Source organism: Nansenia antarctica, assembly GCF_963989245.1.
Source record: "Nansenia antarctica genome assembly, chromosome: 3".
NCBI lineage: Eukaryota > Metazoa > Chordata > Actinopteri > Argentiniformes > Microstomatidae > Nansenia > Nansenia antarctica.
This window is the reverse complement of record NC_137688.1, coordinates 27,109,366-27,121,865: the sequence shown is the minus strand read 5'-3', so window position 1 is coordinate 27,121,865 and position 12,500 is coordinate 27,109,366. Positions and strand designations below refer to the sequence as shown.

At 48.1% G+C, this 12,500-nt stretch overlaps 1 protein-coding gene across 1 annotated transcript in view; it reads right to left on the bottom strand.

Annotated features, from left to right (window-relative positions):
* The window catches only part of clint1a (clathrin interactor 1a), an 18,874-nt gene extending 6,675 nt beyond the window's left edge, over positions 1 to 12,199 (bottom strand). Inside the window, exons 1-8 of the mRNA XM_080525175.1 lie at positions 12,062 to 12,199; positions 7,401 to 7,505; positions 6,757 to 6,853; positions 6,545 to 6,653; positions 4,963 to 5,139; positions 4,058 to 4,253; positions 2,863 to 3,091; positions 2,636 to 2,726 (exon numbers count right to left, since the gene is read on the bottom strand). Of these exons, the coding sequence (XP_080381301.1) occupies positions 2,636 to 2,726; positions 2,863 to 3,091; positions 4,058 to 4,253; positions 4,963 to 5,139; positions 6,545 to 6,653; positions 6,757 to 6,853; positions 7,401 to 7,505; positions 12,062 to 12,102 (1,045 nt within the window). The 5' untranslated portion in view covers positions 12,103 to 12,199. The remainder of the gene's footprint in view (positions 1 to 2,635; positions 2,727 to 2,862; positions 3,092 to 4,057; positions 4,254 to 4,962; positions 5,140 to 6,544; positions 6,654 to 6,756; positions 6,854 to 7,400; positions 7,506 to 12,061) is intronic.
* Between the last annotated feature and the right edge of the window lie 301 nt (positions 12,200 to 12,500).

The following is a 12,500-nucleotide window of genomic DNA, read 5'->3' as shown; positions in this document are numbered from 1 at the left end:
AGCCAGTGGTATTATATATAGTCAGTTATAGGTAGTGTTGTTCCGATACCATTTTTTGATCCCGATACCGATACCGATACCTGACCGTGCAGTACTTGCCGATACCGAGTACCGATCCGATACCACGGCGTTTGAAAAAAAAAAAAAAAAAAAATTTTGAGCCGCATACTCACCTCGATGTAAAATTATTGCTAACACTTAGTCTGGCACTGCTCAAAACCTTTTTAAAACAGGAAAAAATACCAACAGAGAGTGAATGCTATAGAACTTTTTTTTATTGTCTACCTGGTATGGTGACAAGAAAATCAACCCCTTATAAAACCTGAAATGTGGCTCTCACAGATGCCAATCAGTGCAATATCCATTTAAGATATAAAACAGTCGTAGTAGTAGTGCAACAGCAAGTGAACATTTACAAACAAAATAACTTTAAGATATAAAACAGTCGTAGTAGTAGTGCAACAGCAAGTAAACATTTACCGCGTGAGTACCGCATTTAAACATTTACCGCGTGAGTACCGCGTGAGCCATAAAAAGGCGGAATCCCACATTGTCAACAAAGGAGAGGGGCAGGTCACAGAGCACAATCATTTCAGACATTTTCTCAGTCATCTTTCTTGCCATTTCACTCGTCGCGTCCCACTGGTCCTTTTTATGGAATGCGCTACTCAGCATTTGTTGTTTTGGTCCATCCGTTCTCTTGCTCGCTGTCGCTGCAGTAGATGACAGAAACTCTTCGTGCTCTTTAATATGTTTTAGCTTTAAATGCTTAATTAAGTTGCTAGTATTGAAACTGGCAGCTTTAGTGCCACCCCTCGACACATTGAGACCGCAAATTGTGCATTTAGCCGTTGTACACACCGGACTATCCACCTTGAAATATCTCCAAACCGCCGACATGTTTTCCTCACTACACCTCTACAGCATGCGTGTTTGTTTTTCCGCGATAGTGAAAAGTGAAAACGAAAGCTGCCACGCCATTGGTTGAGAGCAGCTGCTCTGGGAGGAGCATGCCTGGGCATGTCTGCGCATGTCTGTTAGGAAGGCGGTGTCAGGTTACAGACAAGCTGAGAAAAACGCAACGTGGTATCGGGAGTTATTATTTGTTAGTACTCGCCGATACCGATACCAGCATTTTTGTAAGTATCGGTGGCCATGCCGATACTAGTATCGGTATCGGAACAACACTAGTTATAGGCCTAGATGACGAGCAAACAATATTTGTTTACTTTATGTTTATAAATCTGTGCCATTTGACAATTATGTCAAAACAAAAAAAAAGTCAAAATGACAATAAAAAAGTGTCGTATTTTGCCAGAGAAGGCAAATATGCTGATCTTTTTGCAAAAGAATTGCTGAGGTGGGAGTTTTATTTTTATTTATTTTAATTTGAGTGTATATTTCACTGTAATATTATATATATATATATATGTATATTGTGCCTCAGTCAGCAGGAGTTTTATTTAGGGATGTCCCGATCCCACTTTTTCACTACCGATACCGATACCGATACCTGGGCTTCGGGTATCGGCGATACCGATACCGATCCGATATTTGTATAAATTTTTTGACCCCTGAATATTTATTTTTTTATTTTTTTTTCCTAACACCAGGGGAGCCACCCCTCCTAAATTTCGTTGTTTGGTACCTGTACTGTAGCAATGACAATAAAGACCATTCATTCATTCATTCATTCAAATACCTCCCCAGTATATAGTCCACACCAACAACAGTTAAATTAAAGACTGCCAGCCTTTATTAAAGCAACAAATGCGACGTGTTGTGGATTGGAACTACGGATCATAAGCTTTCAAATGATGTGTCATACATTGAAATCCGAAAAAATATGAAGTTAGAGTAATTTGAATGTTGTTAGACGTCAGGCACATAGGGTTAACCTCTTTGTAATGAAACCGGAAGCACACAGCGCAGCGCTATGCGCATTTTAAGCGCATATAGGACTCGCGTGAAGCGCTATGCGCATTTTAAGCGCATATAGGACTTGCGTGAAGGATTTCTGCGACACGTGTTTCTGTTCACTGTTTTTATTCTCTCATCGCTTATACACATAAGTTTGACTGCGGATGACAGTAGGATCGGATCGGAGCCTTTTTTTTTTCTGGTCCGATCTCCGATCCAGCATTCAGGACCAATATCGGGTCGATATCCGATCTCAGTATCGGATCGGGACATCCCTAGTTTTATTTTAATTTATTTTAATTTGAGTGTATATTTAACTAATATATATTGTGCCTCAGCAATAAAAAAGTGAAAAGCTGTTTAATGTTGTCAACCGTGTTATTATTATATATATATGTCATTTAAAAAAATCAAAAGTACCGAATTAAGTACCGTTTCGGTACCGGTACCGTTTTTAAAGTATCGGTTAGGTACCGGTACCGGATAAAACCCAAACGATACCCAACCCTACATGGGAGTCTCCATGGTAATGCATAGAGCAGAGTGAGGGCTGGGTGTGCCTGATACTGTTCCCCTGGCTAGTTCCCTGCCTTACACAGAGGCATGCTGGCTGCTTCTACTGGGCTGGGCGTACCTGAGGGGGGGGTCTGGCTGGGCGTACCTGAGGGGGGGGTCTGGCTGGGCGTACCTGAGGGGGGGGTCTGGCTGGGCGTACCTGAGGGGGGGGTCTGGCTGGGGCCGGTGTCCACCATCAGCAGGTCCGCCAGGCCGCTACTGGAGGGCTGAGAGGCTCCGGAGGGCGGGGGCTGAGACACAGAGAACACTAGATGAGACACTCACACACACACTCTCGCACGCATACGCATACGCATACACTCACACCCTCACACACTCACACACACACACACACACACACACACACACACACACACACACACACACCTGTTTGGGGCTGGTGTCGGGGCTCTTGTCCCCTGTGTAGTGGGCCGCGGCCCCCAGGTCCACCGTTTTTGACGGCACCCCGCCCCGCTTCCTCGTCGCCGTGGTTTCCGTCGCCTGGACGATCTGGACGCTCTTGGTGGTCACGGTCTCCTCCTCGTCTTTGAACTCGGACGGCCGGGACGACTGGCCGTTACGAGACGGGCGACCCCCCCGCTCCTCCTCGTTGTCACTGCGGGGCGAGAGAGAGAGAGAGAGAGGGTAACAGTGTGTGTGAGAGCGAGTGGTGTGTGTGTGTGAGCGAGTGGTGTGTGTGTATGAGTGAGTGGTGTGTGTGTGTGTGTGAGTGAGTGGTGGGTGTGTATGAGCGAGTGGTGGGTGTGTGTGTGTGTGAGCGAGAGGTGGGTGTGTGAGAGCGAGTGGTGGGTGTGTGTGAGCGAGTGGTGGGTGTGTGTGAGCGAGAGGTGGGTGTGTGAGAGCGAGTGGTGTGTGTGCGTGTGTGTGAGTGTGAGCGAGTGGTGTGTGTGTGTGTGTGTGTGTGTGTGTGTGAGAGCGAGTGGTGGGTGTGTGTGTGTGTGTGTGTGAGCGAGTGGTTCCCACACCTCCTGAAACATCAGATTCAAGGACCCAACACAGCCTAGTCTGAGACAGATCTAGATGAGAACTTATATAATAGGAACTATCCGCTCACAGACAACAATTAAAAAGAGAGGCTTGAATGTGTGAACACTAGATGGTTTCTTGCCTTCTCTACCACAGCACAGCAAGACAATATATTGTGAAATATGTGTCAAGTTAAGCAATACAGAGACTTATTTACTCGTTGACGAGCATTTTTGAATATATATATTATTTATTTTTTAGAGAGAGAGAGAGAGAAGGGGGAATTCAAGCACTTTCAATGACCCCATGTCTATTTTCAAAAACTTTTAAGACCTTGATTTTCAAGGACCCGTGGGAACCCTGCGTTAATGTGTTAATTTTGTGGTGTTTTTAGTGATGTTATTACCTGAGAGGAACATTAGAGTCTCTGGGGATCGAAACACCTGCAGGGAAACTGCCTTGCCTTGACTTGTCTGTCTTCTCTCTCACCTGTTCCCCCTCTTTATTTGTCTCTGCCTGTCTCTTTCTCCCTCTGACTGTGGGTGGGGGAGAGGGGGGGAGGAGGGGGGAGGAGGGAGGGGGGAGTTCTCCTCACCTGATCCTGTCGGGCGAGTCGTCCCGCTCCTTCTTCCTGAACTTGTTGATGGTGTCGTCGATGGTGCTGCCGATCTTGTCGCTGATCTCGCCCAGCTTCTCGCTGAAGGGGAACTGGCCCCCTTTCCTCTCCCAGTCGTCGTCCCACTTCCCCCGGCCCCCGCCCCCGCCCTCGCTAGAGTCATACCTGTCCCCCGCTGGAGGGGGGAGGGAGGGGGGGAGAGGGAGAGGGAAGGAGGACGTGAATAACAGGGTTCCTACAAGTTTCAACAAGTCAAATTCAATACCTTTTTAGACCTTTTTTATACCTCTTTGAATCGAATTCTAGACCTATTTGCGACACCATATGGTAGCTTTTTGTCATCCTTGAGGTGATGAAATTAGGGATTTCACTGACATACAGACAAAAAAGGAAGCAAATTGGCATTTTTGGGGTTCCAGCTTGATTACTTTCCGCGTAAATAGATGTGGTCGGACTGATTTCCTTGCAGGATCTCATTTTTAAGACCTAGCACCTAATTTTTAGACCGAATAACTGAAATTTGAGACCTTTTTAGGCCTTAGAGGTTGGATTGCTCGACATGTGGCCAGCCGGGGCTTGAACCGCCGATCTAATTTTAATTTTAATTTAATTTTGTCATTTGGCAGACGCTTTTATCCAAAGCGACTTACAATTACGAATTACAGGGACATTCCCCCTGGAGTAACTGAGGGCTAAGTGCCTTACCCAAGGGCACACTAGTAGTGGTGTGGCTTCAGGCGGGATTCGAACTCACAACCTTCCGATCCCAAGTCCAACTCACTATCCACTAGACCACCACTACCCCGATCTGCCGACCTTGCGATCATTAGCCGGCGGCTCTACCTCCTGAGACACAGCCGCCCCACTGTGTGTGTGAGACTTACTGTAGCCTCGGAAGCTGCCTCCCCCTCCCATGCTGTCTGAGGACACGCCGATGTACTTGTCCTTGTTCTTCTTGGCCTTCTTCCTCTCCTCCCTCAGCCGCTCGTCGTCCTGGATCAGCTCCACCATCTCCTTCACCTTCTGACGCACGTTCACCCCCTGGTCCTTACCGTTCTCATCTGAGAGAGAGAGAGGGGGGGAGACACAGAGAGAGAGAGAGAGGGAGGGGGACACAGAGAGAGAGAGAGAAAGGGAGAGACACACAGAGCAAGAGAGAGAGACAGAGAGGGGGGGAGGAGGGAGGGAGGGAGGGAGAGACACAGAGAGAGAGAGAGAGAGAGGGGACACAGAGAGAGAGAGAGAAAGGGAGAGACACACAGAGCAAGAGAGAGAGACAGAGAGAGGGGGGGAGACACAGAGAGAGAGAGGGAGAGACAGAGAGAGAGGGGGGGAGGGAGAGACACAGAGAGAGAGAGACAGAGAGAGAGAGGGGGGGGAGAGACAGAAAGAGAGAGAGAGAGACACACAGAGAGAGAGGGGGGGAGAGAGAGAGACAGAGAGAGAGGGGGGGAGAGAGAGAGAGAGAGAGAGAGAGAGAGATTATTACTGTAACAACAATAAGCAGTGTGTTGTCGTTCTGTCTGACGGGACAGGCGGTTCTGATGACCAGCAGCCTGGTTGGAGCACGGTTCTGGTGGCAGCACCACAGTAGCTGGTCTGGACCGGATCCCCATGGGGGTGCAACAGTGTGGGGGTACAGCAGTGTGGGGTGCAGCAGTGTGGGGGTGCAGCAGTGTGCAGCACCCAACACCAAGAAAAGTAGCAAACAGTCCGTCAGCATAAAGAGAATATCAGCTGGAGGAAACATTCAGAGCAAACAGACACCGCAGGAAGTCGTCCTATTTGCAAACAAAACACCTTGCAGTTGCACACACGCACGCGCACACGCCACACATACTGGCCCGTGCACACACACACACACACAGTGTGGTGAGTGGGTGTGAAAGCAGCTTTGGTGGTTTTAGCGCCGGTGGCCTAAGAGGCGCTCAGGGCCGATATCTATTCATTAGCGCTACGCTAACACTGAGCTAACACTGAGCCCATTGTCTGACACTAAACAAACCTTTTCATTAGAAACACACACACACACACACACACACACACACACACACACACACACACACAGCGAGAGAGGTGTGCAGCACAAGGCTAACCACAACAACCCTCACCAAGTCTAACACACCATAGAACTGGATATCGGGCTCACTTGAAACAGAAACCTGTCGTCAATGTCATTTCCCTGTTTAAAGGTTAACTTATATATAATATATATTGTTATTTGTGTGCCCCCTTGTGCTGCACCCTCAGGAGGAAGAAGGGAGAGGGAGAGAGAGAGAGAGAGACAGACAGACAGAGAGAGAGAGAGTGAGAGTGAGAGTGAGAGTGAGAGTGAGAGTGAGAGTGAGAGAGAGAGAGAGACAGAGAGAGAGGGGGAGAGAGAGAGAGAGAGAGACAGAGAGAGAGAGAGAGACAGAGAGAGAGAGAGGGAGAGAGAGGGGAGGAAAGTCAACAGGAAGTACTTGCCTACAAAGTGGTAGCTCTCCAGGGAACGCAGGTCGTAGATGTGTTCCCTGGAGCTGGTGACCACCCTCTCTGAGCCGTTCCTGATCAGGTGGGCCAGCAGCAGCAGAGACTGGGGTGGGGGGGGGGGGAGACAGCTGTTAGAACCTGGAGGTTTAATAAGCCCCCTGCCTTTATTATGTCACGCTTGCGCCAGGTTCGAGGTGCCCTCTGACCTTGTAGACTCTCCTCCAGTTCTTCTTGTTGTCCCTCAGCATGCGGGCCCACAGCATGTTCATCACCTCGGGGAACTGCTCGTACATAAACGTGCATCTGGGAGGGGGGGGGGGGTGCGGTGAAGAGGAAGTCATTTCAAAACCAACTTTATTAGTTTTTTTGTTCCAGGCAGGCACGGAGACAAGAACAAAGACAATGACTTTATGACTGACAGTTAAACACTCCTTATCTGAGATGGGTTTAGTACCCAACACCAGATATTACGTGTGGGTGTACGTATGTGTGTTTATGTGTGTGCACGTGTGTGTGTATTATCACCCAACACCCGAAATTACATATGTATGTGTGTATGTGTATGTGTATATGTGTGTGTGTGTGTGTGTGTGTGTGTGTGTGTGTGTGTGTGTGTGTGTGTGTGTGTGTGTGTGTGAGAGTACAATGACTAGGACATTTCTCGTACAACCGTTTCTAGCAATGGCCTGCACATTTACAAAGAGCTTTTCACAAGGCCGCTCTCCTCTTTGTATGAAGGGACACTGCCGAGCCACACGGGCGGGGGGGGGGGGAGGGGGCCAGCGCAGCAGCGTGGTGGGCGGGGGGGACAGGAGCGAGCGGCGGCCGTTGTGAAGGGGGGGCCTCTCACCTGGCGATGTCGGCCATCTGCTGTCCCGAGGGGCCCCAGGGGTCGTCGTTGGTGGCCTCCCGCACCTTGGATTCTACCTCAGAGTAGTTCATCACCACGTTGGTTCTACAGGAGCAGAGAGAGAAAGAGAGAGAGAACGGGTCAGAACAGGAGAGGGAGAGAGAGAGAGAGAGAGAGGACGGGTCAGAACAGGAGCAGAGAGAGAGAGAGAGAGAGAGAGAGGACGGGTCAGAACAGGAGCAGAGAGAGAGAGAGAGAGAGAGAGAGAGAGAGAGAGAGAGAGAGAGAGAGAGAGAGAGAGAGAGAGAACGGGTCAGAACAGGAGCAGAGAGAGAGAGAGAGAGAGAGAGAGAGAGAGAGAGAGAGAGAGAGAGAGAGAGAGAGAGAACGGGTCAGAACAGGAGCAGAGAGAGAGAGAGAGAACGGGTCAGAACAGGAGCAGAGAGAGAGAGAGAGAATGGGTCAGAACAGGAGCAGAGAGAGAGAGAGAGAGAGAACGGGACAGAACAGGAACAGAGAGAGAGAGAGAGAGAGAGAGAGAGAGAGAGAGAGAGAGAGAGAGAGAGAGAGAGAGAGAGAGAGAGAGAACGGGTCAGAACAGGAGCGAAGGGGCGCTTAGGTGGCGCAGCGGACTAAGTGTCGACCACGTAACCGCAGGGTTCCCGGTTCGATTCCGGCCGCAGACATGTTCCTGCATGTCATCCCTTCTCTCTCTCCCGTCCTTCCTGTCATATCTTCTCTACTATCTCTATCACACTAAAAAGAAAAATATGAGTGGGACTGCACTTTCCACTCAGAAAAAAATATTTAAAAAGAACAAGAGCGAAGGCCATGTCCACACTCACAGAGAATTGAGGTCTGATATATTGAGGTTGAAACTGAGACGATCGTTTATTAAATGTTTTATTCTTCTTTTATTTCCTTTCTGGTGTCGATAAGGGATGCCATCCATTAACAACACACCCAGTTAGGCTGGTGTAGGTCAGAGAAACCTGTTTGATCTCCACAGGGACATCATCCAGAAAAAACAGACAAGCTTGAGTTCTGCCAGACAGATAAACAAGGTAGTTGTTGAGGTAGTGGTTCTGGGTTGAATGAAGGGCGGGGGGAGAGTGGGGGGGGTTATCCTGAGCAACCCTGTATCACTACCAGGGCTAGGCTATCATCGACAAGCCCAATCTAAAATACAATAGTGATGCATGTTGACTACGACGCCTCACCCCGTTCCATGCATTTACAATGAGCCCAACCTCGGGTTTCTACTTCCACCAGCCTCCCCTGTCTGTCGTACACCCAAACCGCCATCTCAACGGCTACGCAGTTGAACTGTTTTAGCCTTATCAAACTCTGCTTCCAAAAATAAACCCGAGAAAGCATACTGTTTAGTTTGGAAGACCTTGGGAAAGTGTTTAGGCTATATAGGCCTGTTTATCGTTTGACTTTTTATCAAAAGTATCTGCTCTAGCGTGAAAAAAAAAAGGGATTCAAAACATTGTGCAAGAGGCTCTGCGAGGTCAAACGTGTTGGGTGACCTGAGGAGACTGCGGAGCGGTGACGATTACACAACAAAAACCAAGAAAGCATTTAATTTCATAACAAATCAAATCCTTCGTGTCATGCCTCATAAACAAGTCAAACCAAAACCACACGGAAAAAAACATGAAGCATGAAGTTACTGAACGTAGCGGGCATGCATCCTCTCTCTGTAGGCCAGATCAGCTGCACGGCCAGAACACCCCCCCACCCGGGTAGGGCAGCTTCTAGACCTACTCAGAGCCTGGGTTTCTTCTACCATTGGAAAGCCCCCCCCCCCCCCCCTGAACTCAATAGGACATGTTGGTAATAGCAGCCCTGGAAGGTTTATTTCAGGAACTTTGCGCCCTGCCTCGGAAAAGATTGGAGGGAAACACTGCGTAAGACACAAGACAGACAGCACAGTGATGTTTAAGTGCAGGGCAGAGACATGTTTTGGACATATTAGACCCTCCTCTACACTGCCACATCAGCACACACGCACACACACACACACACGCACGCACACGCACACGCACACACGCCCCTGAAAGAGCTGCATTGATGGGTAACTGAGAGGAGACACGCCTGGCTCTGGAATCAGGCCCTACTGACAGGGCTGTAGGAGCAGACTGGCTGGTTGTCACTGTGTAGCCTAGTTACAGGGCTGTAGGAGCAGACTGCCTGGTTGTCACTGTGTAGCCTAGTTAGTGGAAGTTTTAGTGCTGGGACCATGAGGCTGGTACACAATGTTCGCAATATTACAAAATAGGCTAATTAAACTAGAACTAAGCTGCTTTTCTAAAAATATGGCAATGGTTTGCAGTACACTGTTAACTAGATTACCAGTATGTAGCCTACTGCTCGTCGTTTTCTTAAAAAAAAAGAAGAAAAATCTGTATCGGCCCTTTTCTCTAGCGTTGTAATTACTAAACACTCGTTCTATTGAAGAGTTCTCTTACCATGACTGGCATGTACGGGCGGTTCCCTTACTGTTGACAAAATGTACTGATTGTAAAATGTTTTGGATAAAAGCGTCTGCTAAAAAGGACAAACATGTCATGTAGATGTAACGTCAAAGGACTGGAGGGGGCTGATTTCCCTCTCTGTACGCCAGGTTCAGACGAGGCTGTAGTAACAGATGACCTGGCTGGCGGTGGGGGCAGGAGGACACGGCGGTGACGCAAGAAGCAACTCATCTGTTCTCGCCTCAGCGGCAGCATCTGTCCCAGATAACAACTTCAAACGGAAGTCTTTTTAGTCTGATTTTTATCGTGTGTGTGTGTGTGTGTGTGTGTGTGTGTGTGAGTGTGTTTGTTTCAGATTCAGAAGAATCCCATTTGAAGTTTACTACTAGCCTGCCTGCAATGCTCAACCATTTCCTTCTCGGTGATTAATCTATGTAAAGTAGGCTACTTATTCAGTTTGGCATAACCTTAGAATTTCCGCTGAACTTGGGAGGCATAACAGCTACTCAGTTAGCCTGATACATTAACATCCGATATATTCTAGGCACCTTTGAAACAGCCCATTCTGGCAGACGCCTTGTTACTTTTGGAGGGCACATTGTGAGTTCTCAAAGACGGTTGGTTAGGACCGGATTTTGGCGGCTCGCTTACAATGAACTAGCATTAACAAGTTACAAGGTTTCGACTCGAGGCCTAAATGTCCCTGGCTGCCAGTACTGGCCGATCCGTCTCTGCAGCAGACACTTACAGACACAGAGTTCATACAACCCGGAGGAAACTTGTAATGGCAACTCTTCGCCCTCTCCCTCCACCTGGCTCCAAACTCTGTCTGCTTTGCTTCCCTCCCTCTCCCCTTCTCACTCTCTCTCTCACACTGTCCCTCTCTCTCTCCCTGAAGAGGTCACACTACAGGGGAGACAAGCGGAGGGGACTTGACTTTTAGGAGGAATGCATTCTTGGAGAGAGACTCAGAGCTCCTGCTGTCACCAGAGATTTCCGAGCCAGCCGTTTAAACCTTTGAAGTGGAGAGTTGTGCAATAGCATTCACACAGCCCTGCAGTAGGCCCCTGGCGTCATTACTCAGCAGCGCGAGCGACAGTGAACCAGAGCCTATGAGAGGACAAAAGACACAATGCTACAGGTGCGGCTCTCTCTCAGAGGTGGAGCCATGATACCATTCATTCAGACCATTGAATGGCTGCAGACCATAAAGGCATAACCTTGTTTATTATTACCACAATAAGTGCCATGCCATAGCCACTGTGCTGTGTACCACAAACGTCCTGACGTTTTTGGCTCTAATAATGTAGCCAATTCAATGTCTTCGTTTTGATAAGTCAATAACTAGTGTGTGTGTGTGTGTGTGTGTGTGTGTGTGTGTGTGTGTGTGCGTGTGTGTGGACAATGTCCTAACAGCTCAATCTATTGTTGCATTTACAAGCCCAATGCTCATCACCAAGATGCACTGCCTCTATACCGAAATAATTTTTAGCCATGTGGTTGATAAATGGCAATTATACAATGACCTTAGGTGTGGAATACAGTAAATAGTGTTCCGATCATGATAGTCGTGTCATAAAAGATAAATACAAACGAGATAGGTGTCTTAGCTGGTTGCGGTAACAGCTGTGTTATTGACATGAAACCATTTTGACACCCGGAAGTCGGCTGAATTCATTCATGTAGCTAAGCTAACTAGCTAACTATCAGGCTTACAACCCACACTACATCAGAATGGACAGAGAGAGAACAGTATATTTGGGAACTTTATGACGGACCAACTGTGTTGAACAAACTGTGTTGTGGCTGACGAAACTGCCTTCACATAAACAAGCCAGCAGCGACAGACGAGCTGTCACATTAGCTAGCTAGCCGGGCTAATCTGCTGTACTTGTCCGAGGAAAGAAGTGGCTAACGTTAGACGAGTCGAGTGATGCTTTTGCTCGAGACTTCTTTGTTAGCCTAGTTCGAAACGATAGTGAAATATGTGAAAATGGCAAAACTGGCCAAATGTTTGATTTGTCCCGTGCTTTTCCAACGGTCACGCAAGTGCCACCTAGCTAGATGGCTAACTAGCTCTGCTAACGCGACGTGACGTCAAAGTTCTGGGTACGTGTCTCTCTCAAACAGGTAAACTCCCGAGTCCTCAAAAACAACACGAAATTCATCTCGAATACTTACGCTTTATCAACCAACTCCCTGACTTTCCACATGTTCAGCATCTTGGCTCTCTGAAGAGGGGAGCTGTCCGCCTCAGTTACCCTTATTCCAGTCAGATAAAACGCCAATAGCTCGGAGAGCTGTCACCGAAAGCAAACCTTGAACTCTGCAAAGTAAAACTGTTCACCTCTCTCTCCCAAGGCGAGGAGGCGCGCACGCGCTGGGCAGGACAGGTTACTACGGAGATGTCCTTGCAACGTCACCGAGGAAATGAAACGCGCGATGCACCATAGGAGATGTAGTTTCTTGCAAGTGAAATAAAGAGTGTAAATGCAAAAATGGGCACTAGTCAATATGATTCAAGTCCAGGAGGTGAAATTCAAACAAGACCTGCTGTTTTGTTTATTATTGTATCTCTCATTGCCTGTCATTACTAGTCATTTCAATTAAACGCTGAATC